The sequence below is a fragment of the Ranitomeya imitator genome, chromosome 6 (assembly GCF_032444005.1).
Source record: "Ranitomeya imitator isolate aRanImi1 chromosome 6, aRanImi1.pri, whole genome shotgun sequence".
Taxonomy (NCBI): Eukaryota; Metazoa; Chordata; class Amphibia; order Anura; family Dendrobatidae; genus Ranitomeya; species Ranitomeya imitator.
Genome location: NC_091287.1, coordinates 147,342,718 through 147,365,297, shown reverse-complemented (window position 1 = coordinate 147,365,297; position 22,580 = coordinate 147,342,718). Strand labels below are relative to the sequence as shown.

Here is a 22,580-nt window from a genome sequence, read left to right as displayed (position 1 = left end):
CAGGCCCTGGGATCCATAGTGAGGTGTAAAATAAAGAATTAAAATAAAAAATATTGATATGCTCACCTCTCCGGCGGCCCCTGGACATCACGCTGGTAACCGGCCGGCTTCTTTGTTTAAAATGAGCGCCTTTAGGACCTGCGAATGACGTCGCGGCTTCTGATTGGTCGCGTGCCGCCCATGTGACCGGCACGCGACCAATCAGAAGCCGCGACGTCATTCGCAGGTCCTTAATTCCTAGAATTAGGAGTTTTGTGAATGAGAATGATGTCGCGGCTTCTGATTGGTCGCGTGCCGGTCACATGGGGGGCACGCGACCAATCAGAAGCCGCGACGTCATTCGCAGGTCCTAAAGGCGCTCATTTTAAACAAAGAAGCCGGCCGGTTACCAGCGTGATGTCCAGGGGCCGCCGGAGAGGTGAGCATATCAATATTTTTTATTTTAATTCTTTATTTTACACATCCCTATTGATCCGATACCGATACCCGATACCACAAAAGTATCGGATCTCGGTATCGGGATTCCGATACCACAAGTATCGGCCGATACCCGATACTTGCGGTATCGGAATGCTCAACACTAGTTATAATTCACATATCTAAAAAAAATTGCAAAGAATTTTACATATTCATAATATGTCTCTAATTATCAATTTTCTGTAATTAGTTGAAATACTTAAAATATATTGTTTTTCATAAATTATTACAGATGTACAGTGTATAAAGCATTTCACCATCTTCAAAGGAATTAGTTACGTTTCAGTTTTTAATCTTAAACATCAAAGAAGTAGGGCAGATTTGATGTGCTTTATATGTCATATCCTAAAGGCATCTCTGAATTTTCCATGTCTTAAAATCCTACACATAAAATATAAAATACTGCTGAATTGCTTCATAGAAAAAAATGCTGTACTTGGAAATATAAGTATACTAAAGCCTGCAGAGTAGCAAGAAAATAATGTTAGCTTTAATTTAGGGGTGGTGGGCTTTGGTAGATTATTTTCGGGTTGTCTATGTTTTTGGCGTTGTCTACGTTGAGCAAAAGAAGACTGTCACATATGTACTTAGCTTGGGTTCTTTTCTATTGTTTTCTCATAAATTTGAATGATGCAACAGATGAAAATGTCTTCTGTAAAATAATACACTGATGTTTAAATATCCTGTTTTCTCTAATGTAAAAAAATAAGTTAGAAAAAATTAAAACTGCCCGAAACCTGTAATTTTGTAATAAAATTATAAAATAAACACTGAAGATATGTATAATATACATATAGTTGCAACTTAGTCCCTTAATATATATGAAATGAGTTGTCCAGGACTTTAATATTGATGGCGTATTTTTTAGGATAAATTATTATTATTAGCAGATGGGTTAAGGTCCAATATCTGGTACAAGAAGTAAACATTGTACAGTGTCAGAACACCACCATCCTTTACACTGTGCAATGACTGTTCTATGATATTTTAGATCAACCTCTTTAAAAGTGATTGGGAACTGAGCTGCAGTATGTGATAACAGTTATTACACAGATTATACCTGATGAAGGCTTACATGGCCGAAACGCATTGTTTTTGGGTTTTTTTTTAATGTTTTAATGTATTTAATGTGTTTTAGAAAATTTTGCATTTTACTTAGTCAATAAAATATAATCTGATTCAACATCAGAGATACTTGGTTCTTTGGCTATGTAACCTTTTTCCAAATTGGGTTAAGGATCCTCTAAAGGAAGCACCCTGAAATTTCCTTTTTCACAATTACACAGATTATGGAACTGTGCTAACAGATTATCAAAAGAGGTACCAGATGTACAACCCAAATTGATCCTATATTGATCACCTGTTCTAAATCCTAAGAGTATGTCAAAGTCCTGGAAACCTATTTAACTCCTGAATATGAACTTAAAGGGGGTTATTCAGCCTTTTCCAAAGTATGGATTATTCTTAGAATCTATTTCCTTGGGCTAAACCACCTAAAAAGTGAAATACCGCTTTTAAAGACCAATGGATGTCGGTATTAGATAATGAGTTACAATTTGGCCTCTTTGACAATCATCACAATTCCGATAAGAGATCTCGACGTCACTGTGCAGCCCCAATCTAAGGTCTGCCAACTAGATTAAATATGACTTATAAATATTGGCGTCTTAGTTGAAACACTCCCAATTTAGGCTGCCCTTAAAATTATGCCAGTATGAATGAGTTTTTTTATTCTCTGTTCTAGTACATTTTTATTTGAAGTTATGATAGTAGATTTGAAGACCAGTATTAAATCCTTTCCCCTGTTTCATAAAGACTGGAGCGTTGCACACAGGAGTAAGAGGCGTCAAACTCATTAGGAAGCATGTGGACATCTTTCATTTGCAGCGTGCCACCACATAGAAAGTACACGAGTCAGTGACTGGCAAACATTTCTGCTGTAATCTTGGTCATTTTTGTGTCATAAATTATGATGAGTTGTTGAGCACACTTTGCAAAACCTTAGGACATCGGCTACACTGCTGATGTCAAGAAGAGTTTGGCTGGTAGCTAGCCAAGGGCGCACATCAACGCCTGATGGAGTCCAACTGATGGAGTTGAACCGTTTCATGTAGCGCTTATTTGCAGGTGTACTCAGTGACTAGATTATTAAACTGTTTCCCATTACCCCTTGGTAGGTAATGTGAAAACTGGTGTGATTGTACATAACAACCCTATCCTGGAAGAGTTAAGTTCATTTCCTCAGCAGGGGGCAAAGACGGCATCAACCAGCCCAAATGACATAATAGGAAACTTATGCTTAAAAGCCGCACTTAAGTCATTTAAATTGCTTTTTTCATTGCAGCCCCTGACAGCGCAGGATATTAGTCAGACATCATAGGAGCAAAATTAAACAACCGTCGTGGGCAGTATTATACATTCACTGCAAAAGAAATTGATGTAGGGAAAGATATTAAAAAGGAGCAAATATTCAAAGCCGAGAGTTGGATTCATAGCTTTTAATGTTTTCTAATAACCGAAAATAGAGGAATTGTTTTACTTTCTTGCAACATGGATAATTAAAACTATAAACTATGCAAAAAAACAATTTGTCTTCTATACACGGAGTAACAACATATCAATAAGAGTAAAAAGACTAGTGTGGGTCTCTTTACAGTGCCATCTGCATTATCTTAATGGTTGCCCAGACCATTTCCAATATTGTTAGCAGCATTTCATCCATTATTTAGTTTTCTGTGAGGAGAAAGACAATGGATAACAGTCTTTGAGGCCAAAACTCCATCAATGGGGAATTGCAGAGCTGGCATCAGCATCCTAAAAACCAAGGCAAGTGTCAGGGCTCTCTGCACCTGGTGGCTAACTTCACCCAGATTTCCACTGGTGACATACGCCATATATTTACAGCGGATGTACATACTGGATGTACGGAGTGGGCTCAGGAGTGGAGACACAGACATTTGCATGAGCCCTTAGAAGGGAGAACTGAGAGCACTTAGATTAGTGAGGTGATTTGTAATCCTGCCCGAACAGATATGGTTTAGGGCCAACTGGGAATGAATCGGATTGTCGGGGGTAGTGCATATACAGACCCTTGACTGTATGTTGGCCTACTCAATCTACTATGATGAATGTGTGTAGCAGTTTACTGGTTGTTCATATAAAACATTTACTTTGTATGATCCTTAATTTCAGTAATTGATTCAATCTCTTCTTATTTTCAGCGGAAACTAAGATCTGTTTTAAGTATTACCATGGTGTGAGCGGAGCTCTACGTGCTACAACTCCCAGCATCACTGTGAAAAATCCTACAGCCCCAGTAAGTTATGAATTAATGCATTTTCTGACATTTGTTCTAGAGCTTCTTTATCCGGACAGGTTCATGTATATGGTGAATGGACACAAATGACTGAGTACCTTTATGTAACTGATCGGAGATGTGTTCACTTAAGTTCATGAAATGTTTAGTGGATCGCGGGTCATTTACCTAGAGAAACATTGTAAGATAACTGCAGCGCTATTTTGCTCGGTAATATGGAATTGATATTGACCTCTGACTTGTATTTCCCGGATACATGGTCCCAGGTCCCATAAGCTCTACTTCTGGCTTATCTTCAGTTTTATACCTAAGAAGTCTTATTCTCGGTCTATGACTCAGGCATGACAGAGAAACAGAGAAGAGGGCTGGTTTTGGCATTGAAATGAGTAGTAAACAGTTTGCTAAGCAGTACATCATTGAATCAAGAATTCCTCCCCTCTTGAGATAATTTTTAGTAAATTTCAAAGCACATTTTACAAGCATTATGCAATGTTAACCATTTATAATGTCGGGGCAAACTCTTTCACCACCTTGTGGAAGACAGATTTACTCTTTGTAGTCTGAAACCCACATGAGTACTGCAGCCAATCAATGACCTCAAAGTTGTACAGAAATAAAGAAAAAGTCCGTTTGCAACCCTGGTGAACCCATGGGTATTGGTCCCTCATTCAGAGGTGAAACATGCCTAAGTATGTAGACTCTTGCGTGGTTTTCTTTGTATCTTTGATCTGTCCATCCTGTGTAGAATTTTGTAAAATAAGTTTATGGACAGTGTCCTGCGAATCATCTTCATCGTTTAACCTCTTACTATATATACGATATGTCTCTGTGTTCTCAATGTAAGTAGTAAGTGCAGATGTAATTGTTATGGACAGTTCTTTAGAAAATGTACACTGTCCTCTAGAATTGTACACTGTACTCTGTGCCGTTTGCAAATTTATGTAATAATTATCACAATGGCCAGTGATATCCACAACCATGAACTAAAGATCTTCACATAGTCTGGCCTAGTTATAACATTCAGACTTTCTCTTCCATGTTGCTTCCTTTTATTGACTCCAGAGGATTCCAGTCAAGAACACTTAGCGTAATTGGCATTACTTCATCTGCTGCAACCAGTGCTCTGGCCAGACGTTGTAAATGGTAAAAATAGGGGAATGCTGTCTCAGCTGGTGCTTGTATAGGGTACTATATGCTAAGTGCAGGCTTTATATCACTATGGTGTCATTATGAGGAGGTGTTACCCGGAAGGTGTACTCAACGTCAGTCACTCTATAGCCACTTTGCACTTCTTGTAAATGGAGTTCATCATTTTCATATTTATTATTCATTAGCTATTTCTAATCCTATTAGGATTACTGCACCTAATATATATTCTATACAGCAACTTATACTTTCCCTCTGTAATACCAACCCATATAGGCTTCATGTGTCACAATACATGGTATACAGTATGTATATACGGCACCACTACTGTGACATTATTATCATTAGTTCTATAAATTACCAATTCATGAACAGAATATTTGGGGCTTTACAAAATTACATTTTAAAGGGTTTCATATTTTCATTTTCTTTCTCAAGTGAAAAAGAACATGAAAAATACACAAAACTAATTCTGAGGTCTAAACTACATCCAAATAGATCTAGACCATGTACACGAGTTGCTGCAGATTCTCCACCTGGATTTCAAGTTGAACAGTCCACAACATCTTACAGTGACGGCAAAGTGGATGAGATTTTAATATCCTGCTGATATTAACCTATCGTGCAGATTTTTTTGGTCCTTAGAATGTTAATTATTTTTGTGGAAAAAGTCTGCTTTTGTTACCAGTGGGTCGAAGCAATATACACTACTTCAAGATAAAAAAGTGAAACAATGAAAAAAAAAGTGATGTTCTCCTCTAAGATCACTTTCGCTGCTACCAGCAGTGTTTCCACACCGCAGTTCATCCGGACCTACCACATGAGACCAAACATCATCACATGAGGCTGGGATGTACTCACACCAGCATGGAAACACTTCTAGGAGCAGCCAAAGACAAGTGTATTTTTATTTTTTTTATAAATATGCTGAAGTCCAAAGGAAAATCATCAGCAAGATCTTGTGAAGATATACCGCTGTGGATTCCCCAGAGGATACTTGAGGATTTGCTGTAGCTAGTTTCCTCAACAAATCTGGTGTTTGCGAACGAGCTCTTAAAATCACATGGTTATTGAAGTCAGAACTTGATCTTACAATTACAATACTTTTGCCTGTAGCTTGACTTTAATATACTAGATACCGCCATAGTCTGCACTAAGCCACGCAAGGGAATTTCACCATAATTTTCCCTCTCGTCCTTGCTTTCACATTAAATCTACTTGATTATTCCAGACAACGGGCAGCATTTGATTTCATAAGATACTCTTTTTTGCCAAGCAGAAAAATTAGCCTTTTTATAGTTCTACCATATATAGTACAATTTTTTTAATTGGACCTAATAGGTGGTGAGTAGTGATGAGCGAATGTACTCGAATGAAGCATTATGCAAGCACGCGCGTGTGTTAACCGAATGTCTTCGACAAAGTCGAAAAAATATGTTTGAGTCCCTGCGACTGCATGTCTCACATATTTTTCAACCACACCGAAGACACTCGGTTTTCACACGAGCATGCTCGGATAACACCTTATTAAATTTTAACTGAGAATGAAACCCATATGCCCCAAAAAACAGGGACTTCCCAGGTGATTCATAACAACAATTATTTACAATTAAGTCCACCGGGGTAAATACGAAACCCACTCGCTCAGTTTGCAAATTAGATTGTGGATGAAAGGTGGATAAAAATGAAAGATGAATCCCTAAACGAGAGCAAAATGCTTTCCAAAATTTAGATATAAATTGAACCCCGGTCAGAAACAATATTAGAGGGAATCCCATGCAATTTCACAATCTCCTTAACCCCTTAGTGACAGAGCCAATTTGGTACTTAATGACCGAGCCAATTTTTGCAATTCTGACCACTGTCACTTTATGAGGTTATAACTCTGGAACGCTTCAACGGATCCCGCTGATTCTGAGATTGTTTTTTCGTGACATATTGTACTTCATGTTAGTGGTAACATTTCTTCGATATTACTTGCGATTATTTCTGAAAAAAACGGAAATATGGCGAAAATTGTTAAAATTTTGCAATTTTCAAACTTTGTATTTTTATGCCCTTAAATCAGAGAGATATGTCACAAATAATAGTTAATAAATAACATTTCCCACATGTCTACTTTACATCAGCACAATTTTGGAAACAACATTTTTTTTGTTAGGGAGTTATAAGGGTTAAAAGTTGACCAGCAATTTCTCATTTTTACAACACCATTTTTTTTTAGGGACCACATCACATTTGAAGTCATTTTGAGGGGTCTATATGATAGAAAATAATGAAGTGTGACACCATTCTAAAAACTACACCCCTCAAGGTTCTCAAAACCACATTCAAGAAGTTTATTAACCCTTTACGTGCTTCACAGGAACTGAAACAATGTGGAAGGAAAAAATGAACATTTAACTTTTTTTTGCAAACATCTTAATTCAGAACCATTTTTTTATTTTCACAAGTGTAAAAACCGAAATGTAACCATAAATTTTGTTATGCAATTTCTCCTGAATACGCCAATACCCCATATGTGGGGGTAAACCAGTTTTTGGGCGCACCGCAGAACTTAGAATTGAAGGAGCTTCACAGAAGTTTATAACGTAGAGCCGTGAAAATAAAAAACGCTTTTGTTTACACAAAAATGATCTTTTCGCCCATAAATTCTTATTTTCACAAGGGTAACAGGAGAAATTAGACCACAAAAGTTGTTGTGCGATTTCTCCTGAATACGTCGATACCCCATATGTGAGGGTAAACCACTGTTTGGGCGCACCGCAGAGCTTGGAAGTGAAGGAGCGCCGTTTTACTTTTTCAATGTAGAATTGGCTGGAATTGAGATTGGACGCCATGTCGCGTTTGGAGAGCCCCTGATGTGCCTAAACAGTGGACACCCCCCACAAGTGACCCCATTTTGGAAACTAGACCCCTTAAGGAACTTATCTAGATGTGTGGTGAGCACTTTGAACCCCCATGTGCTTCACAGAAGTTTATAATGTAGAGCCGTGAAAAAAAAAATCACATTTTTTCTACAAAAATGATCATTTTGCCCACAAATTTTTATTTTCACAAGGGTAACAGGAGAAATTAGACCACAAAAGTTGTTGTGCAATTTTTCCTGAGTACGCTGATACCCAATATGTGGGGGTAAACCACTGTTAGGGCGCACCGCAGTGCTTGGAAGAGAAGGAATGCCGTTTTACTTTTTCAATGTAGAATTGGCTGGAATTGAGATTGGACGCCATGTCGCGTTTGGAGAGCCCCTGATGTGCCTAAACAGTAGAAATCCCCCACAATTGACCCCATTTTGGAAACTAGACCCCCCATGGAACTTATCTAGATGTGTGGTGAGAACTTTGAATGCCCAAGTGCTTCACAGAAGTTTATAATGCAGAGTCGTGAAAATAAAAAATATTTTTTTTTTCACAAAAAAGATATTGTAGCCCCCAAGTTTTTATTTTCACAAGGGTAACAGGAGAAATTGGACCCCAAAAGTTGTTGTCCAATTTGTCCTGAGTATGCTGGTACCCCATATGTGGGGGTAAACCACTGTTTGGGCACACAGCAGAGCTCGGAAGGGAAGGAGCGCCGTTTTGGAATGCAGACTTAGATAGAATGGTCTGTGGGCGTTATGTTGCGTTTGCAGAGCCCCTGATGTACCTAAACAGTAGTAACCCCCCACAAGTGACCCCGTTTTGGAAACTAGACCCCCCAAGGAACTTATATAGATGTGTGGTGAGAACTTTGAATGCCCAAGTGCTTCACAGAAGTTTATAATGCAGAGTCATAAAAAAAATATATATATATTTTTCCACAAAAAAGATTTTGTAGCCCCCAAGTTTTTATTTTCACAAGGGTAACAAGAGAAATTGGACCCCAGAAGTTGTTGTCCAATTTATCCCGAGTATGCTGATGCCCCATATGTGGGGGTAACCCACTGTTTGGGCGCACGGCAGAGCTCAGGAGGGAGGGAGCACCATTTGACTTTTTGAGCGCAAAATTGGCTGTCGTGTTTGGAGACCCCCTGATGTACCTAAACAGTGGAAACCCCCCAATTCTAGCTCCAACCCTAACCCCAACACACCCCTAACCCTAATCCCAACCTGATCCATAATCCTAATCACTAACCCTAACCATAATCACAACCCTTACCCCAAAACAACCCTAATGTCAACCCTAACCATAACCCTAATCAAAACCCTAATTCCAACATACCCCTAATCCTAATCTCAACCCTAACCTCAAACCTAACCCTAATCCCAATACACCCCTAATCACAACCCTAACCTTAACCCTAATCCCAAACCTAACCCTAATCCCAAGCGTAACCCTAATGCCAACCCTAACCCTAATACCAACTCTAATCCAAACCCTAACCCTAATTCCAAATCTAACCCTAACTTTAGCCCCAACCCTAGCCCTAACTTTAGCCCCAACCCTAACCCTAGCCCTAAGGCTACTTTCACACTTGCATCGTTTGGCATCCGTCGCAATCCGTCGTTTTGGACAAGAAACGGATTCTGCAAATGTGCCCGCAGGATGCGTTTTTTGCCCATAGACTTGTATTGCCGACGGATCGTGACGGATGGCCACACGTCGCGTCCGTCGTGCACTGGATCAGTTGTGTTTTGGCGGACCGTCGGCACAAAAAAAGTTCAATGAATCGTTTTTTTGTACGTCGCATCCGCCATTTCTGACCGCGCATGCGTGGCCGTAACTCCCCCCCCTCCTCCCCAGGACATAGATTGGGCAGCGGATGCGTTGAAAAACTACATCCGCTGCCCACGTTGTGCACAATTTTCACAACGTGCGTCGGTATGTCGGGCCGACGCATTGCGACGGCCCCGTACCGACGTAAGTGTGAAAGAAGCCTAACCCTAAATTTAGCCCCAACCCTAACCCTAAATTTAGCCCCAACCCTAACCCTAAATTTAGCCCCAACCCTAGCCCTAACCCTAGCCCTAACCCTAACCCTAGCCCTAACCCTAGCCCTATACCTAGCCCTAACCCTAGCCCTAGCCCTAACCCTAGCCCTAACCCTAGCCCTAATCCTAACCCTAACCCTAATTTTAGCCCCAACTGCTGTTCTCCTGCCAGCCAGCAGATGGAGACAGATGGCGGGCGCACTGCGCATGCGCCCGCCATTTTCTTTTGCCGGCGGCCAGGAGGAGCAGCAGGAGTATCCAGGGACACAGGTGAGTATGATAGGGTCCCCGAATCCCCCTATTTCTCTGTCCTCTGATGTGCGATCACATCAAAGGACAGAGAATTACACTTTACTTTTTTTTTTTTGCGATCGCCGGTAAACAGTTAATTACCGGCGATCGCAAAACAGGGGTCGGTAAAACTGACCCCGATCATGCTCTTTGGGGTCTCGGCTACCCCCGGCAGCCGAGACCCCAAAGATTCTCGCGGGGCTGGCCGGCGGGCACACTGCGCATGCGCCCGCCATTTTGAAGATGGCGGCGCCCACCTGGAGCCACGAGGAGCATCGGGGGAGATAGGTAAGTATTGGGGGGCTACCTGGGACCCCTTTTCTCTGTCCTCCGATGTGCGATCACATCGGAGGACAGAGAAATTAAAAAAAGATCGCTTTTTTTTTGCGATCGCCGGTAAACGGTTAATTACCGGCGATCGCAAATGCGGGGTCGGTAAAAAAAAAACCCGAATCATGTTCTCTGGGGTCTCGGCTACCCCCGGCAGCCGAGACCCCGGAGAAAATCCGACTCTGGGGGGCGCTATTTACTTTTTCCACAGCGCCGTTAATTAACGGCGCTGTGCTTTAAGTACCCTTAGCGGCCGCCGTTAAAAGGCGTATTGGCGGTCGCTAAGGGGTTAAAAAACTAAAATTTGTGACAAAATCTTGGCATTCGGCGGTAATGCAGGTAGTGCATGAAATGAGCCAGCATCTTGCTGAATCTATCCACCACCATCAATATTACTGTGTTACCTGCTGACACTGGTAGATCAATGATGAAATCTACAGACAAATGACTCCATGGTCTACAGGGAATCGCCAAAGGTTGAAGTGCCCCGGATGGACAAGTATGTGGAGTTTTAGAATGCACAAAAGTACTGCAGGCAGCTACTTAATCCTGAACATGATGGTGCATCCTAGACCACCAAAAATGACGAGTAAGTAGCTCTGCGGGGGCTTTACTACCAGGATGCCCAGCCACGACCAAATCATGATGTTGACACAAAATTCTAAGATGGAGATTCACAGGGACAAACAGTTTACCTGAAGGACAGGAAGCAAGGACATCCCCCTGAGCCTCTACGACCTCCTTCTCCAGATTGATAACATATGGTAGCAATAACTGCTCCTATCTGTAATATATGAGAACCAGCTCACTATTATAACCCCCCTCCCCCCACCCCAGGAAAAACAATGAGCCAATACATCCTCCTTAATGTTCTTATCCCCCAGGATTTAAGTCACAAAAAGTTGAATTTGGTAAAAAAACAATGACCACCTTGCCTGTCTAGGTGTCAGACGTTTAGCGGATTCCAGATACAATAGATTTTTGTGATCAGTGATGACCATGACCGGATTAACTGCCCCCCTCAAAAAAATGACGCGATTCCTCAAAGACAATATTGCCAAGCGCTACTTATTACCAATGTCATAATTCTTTTCGGTGGACAGTTTTTTTGAGAAATATACACACGGACGCCATTTACTTGTAGACGAACCCTGTAACAATACAGCCCCAACCTCTACCTCCAACGTGCCTACCTCCACAATGAACAGTTGAGTAATGTCAGGCTGAAGCAAAAAGGCTGCAGCGAAGAGTAAAAACATTTTTTCAAGATAGCAAACGCTTCACAGGCTGGTTTAGACCATTTGGAAATGTCAGTTTCCTTCCTTGCCACTACCAAAAAGTCCTTGATGAACTTGCGGTAATAGTTGGTGCCTGACCCCACGCCGTCGTGGTATCCCCGTTACAGGCAGCTTCTCTTGCCAGGTGTGCTCATATCCTCCACCATGGATAGACCTCACACACTGCAGCTTATGTTTTGGCTTCTTACATGCTTCTGTGTGCCCCTAACTTAACTATAGAGTCGCACATAGTATTAGCTATCGCTCACTTCTAGTTTCCATGGGCACTGGGATTCTTGCAGAGCAAGATTCCTTTGTGCATGTCGGATTTGTATGTGAGTCTTTCATCTTATGGCGGGAAAGTCCCCTCTTTTATGGATTCTGAGATGCTTCAGAGATGTTAGCTGACCCCACACTGATGAATGACCCAACTCTTTCGAAGTGTCTGTAAAAGGGGAAAGGTTATTTCTAAAAATATTACAGGGGTAATTCCTACACCTCTATTGAAGTCCGATATTAATGTCATCTTTGACTAGTTACAATTAATATACAACTTAGTGTTGTATATAATCTGTTCCTTATATTATATACTAACTGAGACAAAACCGTGTATTTATAATGAAAATTTATTACACACGTGTAAGTCTACAGTTTTTATTCTATTACCAAACATACATATATATTTATACTGAAGCTGGCAACTATAAATATATCTATAAATACACATATATTGGTGCTACAACACTAATACAGTAATAGCAAAACAATATCACACGTTCAAACCCACAATTATGTAATAACTAGATGGTGGCCTGATTCTAACGCATCAGGTATTCTAGAATATGTATGTAGTTTATTTATGAAGATTTTAGAATAATACATTGAATACACAGGATTCGGCCATCCGCGACCAATTAGCGAAGCGTAGTTCAAATCCCGCGCCAATTCGCTGCCGGACTGCACCTGTCGCTGATTGTTCGTGGCCAGCCACGTAGTATATAGCACAGCCACGTAGTATATAACAGCCCACGTAGTAAATAGCACAGCCACGCAGTAAATAGCACAGCCACGCAGTATATTGCACAGCCATGTAGTATATAGCACAGCCATGTAGTATATATCACAGCCCACGGAGTGTATAACAGCCCACATAGCATATAACACAGCCATGTAGTTTATAACAGCCCACGTAGCATATAACGCAGCTCACATAGTATATAACAGCCGACGCGCCCAATATATAACACAGGCCATGTAGTGTATAAAACAGGCCACGTAGTGTATAATACAGGCCACGTAGTGTATAACACAGGCCACGTAGTGTATAGCACAGCCCACGAAGTATATAGCACAGCCATGTAGTATATTGCACAGCCCAAGCAGTATATTGCCCAGCCCATGCAGTATATTGCACAGCCCACGTAGTACATCGCACAGCCCATGCAGTACATTGCACAGCCCTCGTAGTACATTGCACAACCCACATAGTATATAGCACAGCCCACGTAGTATATTGCACAGCCCACGTGGTATATTGCACAGCCCACATAGTATATTGCAAAACCCACGCAGTATATAGCACAGCCCACGTAGTGTATTGCACAGCCCACGTAGTATATTGCACAGCCCACGCAGTATATAGCACAGCCCATGCAGTATATAGCACAGCCCATGCAGTATATAGCACAGCCCACACAATATATAGCACAGCCCACGTAGTATATTGCACAGCCCACACAGTATATTGCACAGCCCACGCAGTATATTGCACAGCCAACGCAGTATATTGCACAGCCCACGTAGTATATAGCAATGTGGGCATCATATCCCTGTTAAAAAAAAGAATTAAAATAAAAAATAGTTATATACTCACCTTCCGTCGGACCCTGGATCCAAGCGAAGCTTTACTGATGCTCCTCGCACGCTCCGGTCTAAAGAGTGCATTTCGGTCTCGCGAGATGATGATGTGGCGGTCTCGCGAGATGATGACGTCGCAGTCTCGCGAGACCGCTATGTCATCATCTCGCAAGACTGCAATGCATGGACCGGCCACCGGAGCATCGCGAGGAGCGGGAAAGGCCTGGGCTGGATCCGGAAGGTGAGTATATAATGATTTTGTATTATTTTTAACATTAAATCCTGCGCCAATGTCGCTGATTGGTCGTGCCGGCTGGTTGCGACCAATCAGCGAAGCGAGATTTAAATCCTGCGCCTATGTCGCTGATTGGTCGTGGCGGCTGGGCGCGAGCAATCAGTGAAGCGGGATTTAAATCCCGTGCCAAGGTCTGGAGGGGTAGTATAGAGGGGGCACTGAATGCAGGGGAGTAGGGAGCGGCCAGACTGTGCCCATCGCTCCCAAGAGTGCATTGCGGTCTCGCTAGATGTTGACTTGCGGTCTCGCTAGGCCGCTATGTCATCATCTCGCGAGACCGCAATGCATGGACCGGTCACCGGAGCGTCGCGAGTAGCAGGAAAGGCTGGGGCTGGATCAGGAAGGTGAGTATATAATGATTTTAATTTTTTTTTATTATTTTTAACATTATATCTTTTTACTATTTGATGCCGCATAGGCAGCATCAATATTAAAAAGTTGGTCTCACAGGGTTAATAGCAGCGTTAACGAAGTGTGTTACACCGCGGCATAATGCGGTCCGATAACGCTGCCATTAACCCTGTGTGAGCGCTGACTGGAGGGGAGTATGGAGCGGGCACTGACTGCGGGGAGCGGCCATTTTTCCGCGCCCATCGCTGATTGGTTGTGGCTGTTTTGCCGCGACCAATCAGCGACTTGGGATTTCCGTGACAGACAGAAAGACAGACAGATGAAAGTGACCCTTAGACAATTATATAGTAGATATACCACCCACATTACCTAATCACACACATCCAATATCGCCTACAATACTATATGTCCATAAATATAATTCAAGGGGTTAATAGATATAAAGTGGCGAGCAAAAGTGTAACAATGTTTTGAACTTTTGACTTTCAGGCTCCATATCTCACCATCCACTACTGCTTCAAACGTGAGACTACCATCATTTTATAGACAATCATCTCACACATAAACTTGACTTGCTTCTAATTTGGACATGATTAGTTATGCAGATTCTCGTCATGTCACTGCATTGGTACTGTTTTGTTCCTACACAACTACATTTTTTTTTAATTTTGTTAATATTTTGTAAATCCACCTCTGGTTTCAGCACTGCATGAATCCTTCTGGGATCTGCTCACGATCACATTCAAACATGTCTCAACCGAAATATGATCCCAGATCTCTTCTGCACATTCCCAAAGTCGGTGCATACTGGTTGACTCTCTTGGCTATTTCTACAGTTTTTTCTTCAACTCTACCCACAATTGTTCAGTTGGGTTGAGGCCTGGGGACTGTTGGGGCCAATCCAGCACCACTACTTTATTGTCATTGAACCATTTCTTATCCAGTCTCGACATATGCTTCGAGTTGTTGTCCTGCTGGAACACTATGTCATCCTTTTCATACCTCTACTCAAGTGTACCAAGTATCTAGTCCTGTAGGATACTCACATATAGCACAGCATTAAGACTACCATTAATCTTGGTCAAGTATCCAATGTCTGGCTGTGGAGCAACCCCATATCATCAGACTTACTCCACCGAACTTGACAGTTCTTTCAATTTCTCAACCGCTTAGCCCCTTTTTTCCCTTGTTTCGTCCAGACCCATTTGCACTCATCAGTCTATTCTATTGACTTTCATCTCATTACTCCAAATCACCTGTTTCCAATCTTCTAATGTCCACTTTTCGTACTTTTTTGCTAAATCGATATTGAAGTCTAGGCTTTGTCACCTTTTTTTTGAGCCACCATTACAGATTTATGAAATGTGCATCTCATGGTGCTTGCATGGACGTCTGTGATCTCTCTATTATGAAGCATATGAGCCATGACCACTGCGATATTTGTGTTGCCAGAACTGATAGACCTTGTGGTGAGCCAACTTGTTGAGTCTGATATTATGCCTGGACGTACACCTCTTGGCTTTCGAACGTCTCCTTTGGTGGGCGGCCTTTCAAGTAAAGAAGTGATGAAGAAGTGTGATACTTCAAAACTCATTGACAAATAAACCGCATTCCTGGATATCTAATTCCTGCTCATCACTGATCCTTCGGCACCTCAGTTTTAACCCATTCTTCTAAAGCTTTAGATGTTCTCGTGGGTCTGCAGCAGCGTGTTTTTAAGTTTTTTAAGCAGTTGTGATCATACAACCCTACCAGATGAACACATTTGCCCACATTTGCTCACATTTTAACCAGATAAGACCCTATTGCACCTATTATCTTTCTAGCTTATTAGTCCTATTTCTTTTTAGATAATAGAAAGCATAGAAAGTGCTTTGAGTACCACTATATCTGCAGTTGTATTAAGCAAAGTTCTACAGTATGAGTAACATCGGTCTGCAATTGTGTTCTGTATTGAAGGGGAAAGACCTGAGAATCCCACCTTTAAGACTTACTAAACTGTCACATGATGCACAAGAGCTAAAATATGTTAATGCTTAGAAAAGTCAATAGAGTGTGTATCTAATGAGTCCAGCAGAAACATATTCAAACGGAAACCACCGGTCTAATATTTCTGATCCTATAAAATCTCCATGATAATCATTTTTAAAAAGTTAATCCCTCTGCTTCCTGGATCCTTTTATAAAAATCCACTAATCTCAAGTCACGTTTTGATCCTTAGAGTAAGCATTTTCTACAAAAGTAGAATCCTCAAATAATTATATCAATCACAAGTAGGGAATAAAGTCATTCTGTTGATTATTTCAAATTAAGACATGACAAAAAAAATACTTATTAAAATTTGCTGATACAATATTAGGCTTGTCATGTCCAGGTCCAGGTTATCTGGAAGTGAACACTAGACGTGTATTACTTCACAGCTCAATCAAGGGGTGCTAAACTGGGTAAATGTTTCCTAACGATCCCAAGAACTGGATTACTGCAAACAACTGAGAATTGAACATGTAAGTCTTCATCACAGTGGATCACCAGGGACTACATCTAGGCCCTCCCCTGCAATAGACCATCAGGGAAATTATCAGGAACCCAGTACTATTTAGACTTTGAATTGGGATATCATTTGAATTGCAGTTTTGGGTGGGAAATAAATATCAGTGATTCGTGTGCGCTATGTAGTCCGATTATTTGGATACTGTATGAGGATATTAATTGTCAAACATTGGATCCTATTTTATTTCTTGTCCAATCTTTACAAAATTGTTTCTGTATGCTCACCAGTATTATAATGCATACAATATCATTGTTATTTAATTATCTGGCAAAAAAAGTGCCAAGGGATTTGTTATTAATGGGTTGAATCACAAAAAAGTTATCAAACCCTTTCTAGCACCATGACGAAACTGTATGTCACAGTGAGGGTGGGTTTGTATGAAGCAGACTCAGGAGCTATGCTCAAACCATACCGAACAGATGCCCGCTGTAATACACAGCCGACATATGCCTACAACAGCAGTGACTAGCGTGAGCCCTCATCGCTGTTGTGCAACCATTTAAATGATGCTGTTAATCAGTCAGCAGTATTTAAATGGTGGGAACACTCAACCACCATGTCCCATTGGCCCCCTGCTAAGCAATAGCTACCAGGGGGGCAGAGGGGGCCATCGCCCCTGGCCTAGAGCTCAGAGGGGGCCCACCCGGAGCTACGCGCAGCGTGCCAATACAGTTACATTCTGCGGAAAAGCAGGGATAATCGATCTCCCTGCTCTGCCGCCTGCCCATTATGGGGTCCCTGAGCAGACGGGGGCCCAGTGCCAGCAGTGGGCCCCCCGCCCGTCACTGCAAGGTCAGCTGTTTCGGCATTTAGCCAATACAGCTGACCGCATTGATAAGAGAAGGAGCGCTATGCTCCTCCCATTATCCCCCTATCAGCGTGACTTCACTGACGCCGACACTGACAGGGGGCGCGATGACGTCACCACCCGGCGCCTGCTGTCAGGAGATGAGCGGGAGCTTGGAGCACCGCTGGAAAAAGGAGGAAGAGAGGTGAGTTTTTTTTATGGGGGCTGCCTTATACTGCAGGGTCTGCATATGGGGGTGCTGCCTTATACTACAGGATCTGCCTTTGGGGGTGGTGCCTTATACTACGGGATCTGCCTATGGGGTGCTGCCTTATACTACAGGGTCTGCCTATGGGAATGCTGCCTCATACTACAGGGTCTGCCTATAGGGGTGCTGCCTTATACTACAGGTTCTATCTATGTGGGTGCTGCCTTATACTACAGGGTCTGCCTGTGGGGGTGCTGCCTTATACAACAGGGTCTGCCTATGGGGTGCTGCCTTATACTACAGAGTCTGCTTATGGGATGCTGTCTTAAGACATTATCTGTAACTGTGCTGTGATCTCTTACATGTTCTGTAGTGCTGGTATTTACCACTGACCATATGACGGAAATATCTATGTTGGTCTTGAAATAGAGATTATCTTCAGCAATAGCGCGGTCATCTGCTGAGGTTCTCCTCCACTATAAGGGTGCGTCGCCGAGTTTTAATCAACTGTGATGCAGCAGCAAAAAAGGCAAATACAATTCTGTATTAACAGAAGCATACAGTCTAGATCACGTGAAGTCATTATTGCCCTCTACTCCTCTTTGGGCAGACCTCATCTGGAATACTGTGTCCAGTTTTGGGCACATTTTAAAAAAAGACATTAACAAACTGGAGAAAGTTCAGAGAAGAGCGACCAGAATGGTGAGGGGTCTGCAAACCATGTCCTATGAAGAACGTTTACAGTATTTGGGAATGTTTAGCTTGCAAAAAAGGAGACTCAGAGGAGACTTAATAGATGTCAACAAATATCTCAAGGATTGTCACATTGCAGAAGGATCATCTTTATTCTCATTTGCACAAGGAAAGACTAGAAGCAATGTGATGAAACTGAATGGGAGGAGACACAGATTAGATATTAGAAAAAACTTTTTGACAGTTAGGGTGACCAATGAGTGGAACAGGCTGCCACGAGAGGTGGTGACTTCTCCTTCAATGGAAGTTTTCAAACAGAGGCTGGACAGACATCTCTCTGGGATGATTCAGTGAATCCTGCTTTGAGCAGGGGGTTGGACCAGATGACCCAGGAAGTCCCTTCCAACTCTACCATTCTATGATTCTATGTTACCTGGTTAGGGGCCCACTCAGAAGCTTCGCCCCCAATGAACCAAAACCCTAGCTACGCCTCTGGTTTGATTAATGGTGTCTGCAGCCAATTGTGTCTCTCACATCAGAGGTTACTTTGATTTTCATCAATTTTTGCTTTCATTAAATATCTAATAAATAGTTACTTATTATAAAATCATTCATATTTGTCCTTTTTCTGTTTAACTTCTCACACTCTGTGGAATTTAGTTGGCAGACGGGTTATATAATTTTAAAAACTATGCAATGAAAACAAAAAAACATAAACATAACATTTTAAATCACCCCGCTTTTCCCAGTTGAAAGATAAACATAATAAAAACCATGTGGTATATTCATGTTTGCAAAAGTCCAAATTATCAAAATATAAAAGTATTTAAACCATACATAAAAAGCTAAAAAGAAAAAAAATTGAAACACAAAATTTGCATTTTTTTGGTTGCTGCACTTCAAGAAAAAATGCAGTAAAAATACTGTTCTCCAGTACTTTGCAAAAGTTTTAAGCAGGTACTGAAAAAAAGTGATGCAAAAAAAGAATGCTTTTAAAAATAGAAGTGTTAATAGTTTATTTTTATCAATTAACAAAATACAAAGTGAACGAACAAAAGAGAAATCCAAATCACATCAATATTTGGTGGGACCTCCTTTCTGTGAATATAGGCTTATGACAATCCTTCTGCTTCTTCATATAATCCCAGACTGACCTGATAGTGTTGAGATCAAGACTCTGTGGGGACCATATCATCACTTCCATGACTCCTTGTTCTTCATCATGCTGAAGATAGTTCTTAGTGATATTGGCTGCATGTTTGGTGTCATCCGGGTGCAAAATAAATTTGGAGCCTATTGGATAATATTGCTTCATAGATTAGGATCTGCCCTAATTTGTCAGCAATAAGGACATCATTAATCTTGGCTAAATTCCCATCTCCAAACTTGAAGAAACCTCCACCATGCTTCACTTTTGCCTGCAGACATTCATTATTTGTATTGTTCACCAGCCCTTCAGAGAACAAGCTGCCTTTTATTACAGTGAAATATGTCACTTTGTGACTCATCGGTCCAGAGCATCTGCTGACATTTACATGCACCCCAGTTCCTATATTTTCTTGCATAGTTGAGTCCTTGCTTCCATATTTAAAGTATGGTTGTTGGTGAAATTCTTCAATGAAGGTCACTTCTCTCCAGACTTCTTTAGAGACTAGATGGGCATGGTTGGGTCCCACTGGTGGCACAGTACTGTAGGTCAAAACGTATGAAACTGTTTAAGGCTACGTTCACATTTGCATTCTGCCGGGCTGCGTCGGGCGCAGCCACGGCGGCGCATGCGCCATGCGCCCCTATATTTAACATGGGGGCGCATGGACATGCGTTTGCATGCGTTTTGCGATGCATGCGTTTCTTTTGCCGCAAGCGTGAGGACGCAGAGGACGCAGCAAGATGCATTTTTTTTGCGTCCAAAATTCGGCAAAAAAGGACGCATGCGTCGCAAAACTATGCGTTTTAGCGTGCGTTTTTGTGCATTTTTGTTTGCGTTGTGCGTTGCGTCGCCAACGCAACATCGCACAACGCAAATGTGAACGTAGCCTAAAAGAAACACTGTTGTACCAGTTCATAGAAAGCAATCATAAATCAGCTTTATATTGTACTCTCCTCTGGTAAAGTGAAAACTGCTCTGTGCTTGGTTGCTTTTTTGATTTCTTAAACCTAGCCTATTATTTCTGTTTTCTACAAGACATTAGCAGCATAGGAGGTGAGACAAGCAAAAGTGCATCACATAGGCGATAAGTAAAATAATCAATACAGCTATTATAATCTAGAATGTGTTAATATCTTATATTACTTGTTATATGCCACCTATATACCTACTTTATAAAATCATGTTTTTTTAAAAGGAACCTTTCATGTGAAAAAAAACACCATTAACCTGCAGATATGGGATTAATCTGCAAGTTAATAACATTCTGAACCTGCCTGGCGTCCTGACTTAGACCCCCGCTGCTGCAAGGAAATTAACTTTATTCCCCTCTGGCAGCATTCAGCGTTCAGTCAAGGGGCAGTGCCGCTGCCGGTTCAGTCCCCGCTATGTGTACAGAGAGTAACATAGTAACATAGTTTTTAAGGTTGAAGGAAGACTTTAAGTCCATCTAGTTCAACCCATAGCCTAACCTAACATGCCCGAACATGTTGATCCAGAGGAAGGCAAAAAAAAACATGTGGCAAAGAGTAAGCTCCACATTGGGGGAAAAAAATCCTTCCCGACTCCACATACGGAAATCAGACTAATTCCCTGATCAACCAACACCCTATCAAGGAATCTAGTATATATACCCTGTAACATTATACTTTTCAAGAAAAGCCTCCAGTCCCCTCTTAAATTTTAGTAATGAATCACTCACTACAACATCATACGGCAGAGAGTTCCATAGTCTCACTGCTCTTACAGTAAAGAATCCGCGTCTGTTATTATGCCTAAACCTTCTTTCCTCCAGAAGTAGAGGATGCCCCTTTGTGCCTGTCTCAGGTCTATGATTAAAAAGATCATAAGAAAAGTCTCTGTACTGTCCCCTCCTGTATTTATGCTTCATTTTTCCAAACTAAATAGCCCCAAGTGTAATAACCTATCTTGGTATTGCAGACCCCCCAGTCCTCTAATGACCTTGGTCGCTCTTCTCTGCACCCGCTCTAGTTCAGCTATGTCTTTCTTATACACCGGAGACCAGAACTGTACACAGTATTCTAAGTGTGGTCAAACTAGTGACTTGTATAGAGGTAAAATTATGTTCTCCTCATGAGCATCTATGCCTCTTTTAATGCATCCCATTATTTTATTTGCCTTTGTAGCAGCTGCCTGACACTGGCCACTGAATATAAGTTTGTCATCCACCCATACACCCAGGTCTTTTTCATTGACGGTTTTGCCCAGAGTTTTAGAATTAAGCACATAGTTTTTCATCTTATTACTTCTACCCAAGTGCATGACCTTACATTTATCCCCATTAAAGCTCATTTGCCATTTATCAGCCCAAGCTTCTAGTTTACATAAATCATCCTGTAATATAAAATTGTCCTCCTCTGTATTGATTACCCTGCAGAGTTTAGTGTAATCTGCAAAAATTGAAATTCTACTCTGCATGCCCCCTACAAGGTCATTAAGAAATATGTTAAGAAGAAGAGGGCCCAATACTGACCCTTGTGGCACCCCACTGCTAACCGCGACCCAGTCCGAGTGTGCTCCATAATAACCACCCTTTGTTTCCTATCCCTGAGCCAGTTCTTAACCCACTTACACATATTTTCCCCGACCCCCATTGTTCTCATTTTATGTATCAACCTTTTGTGTGGCACCGTATCAAAAGCTTTTGAAAAGTCCATATATACCACATCCACTGCATTTCCTTGGTCCAGTCCTGAACTTCAACTTACCTTATTCCCCTCTGGCAGCATTCAGCATTCAGTCATGGGGGCAGTGCCGCTGCAGTTTCAGTCCCCGCTCTGTGTACAGAGAGTGGCGGCTGTAGCCGCGCCCCCGGCACTGACTGACAGCCAAATGTAATTGATGGACTGCTGTCAGTCAGTGCCGGGGGCGTGGTTACAGCCGGTGCTCTCTGAACACAGAGCGGGGACTGAACACATGC

At 41.8% G+C, this 22,580-nt stretch overlaps 1 protein-coding gene across 5 annotated transcripts in view; it reads left to right on the top strand.

The window, feature by feature from the left end:
• The window catches only part of HECW1 (HECT, C2 and WW domain containing E3 ubiquitin protein ligase 1), a 377,961-nt gene that overhangs the window by 227,343 nt on the left and 128,038 nt on the right, over positions 1–22,580 (top strand). For all 5 annotated transcript variants that reach the window (XM_069730190.1, XM_069730187.1, XM_069730186.1 and 2 more), the window contains one exon: positions 3,699–3,793. In XM_069730190.1, the coding sequence (XP_069586291.1) occupies positions 3,699–3,793 (95 nt within the window). The remainder of the gene's footprint in view (positions 1–3,698; positions 3,794–22,580) is intronic.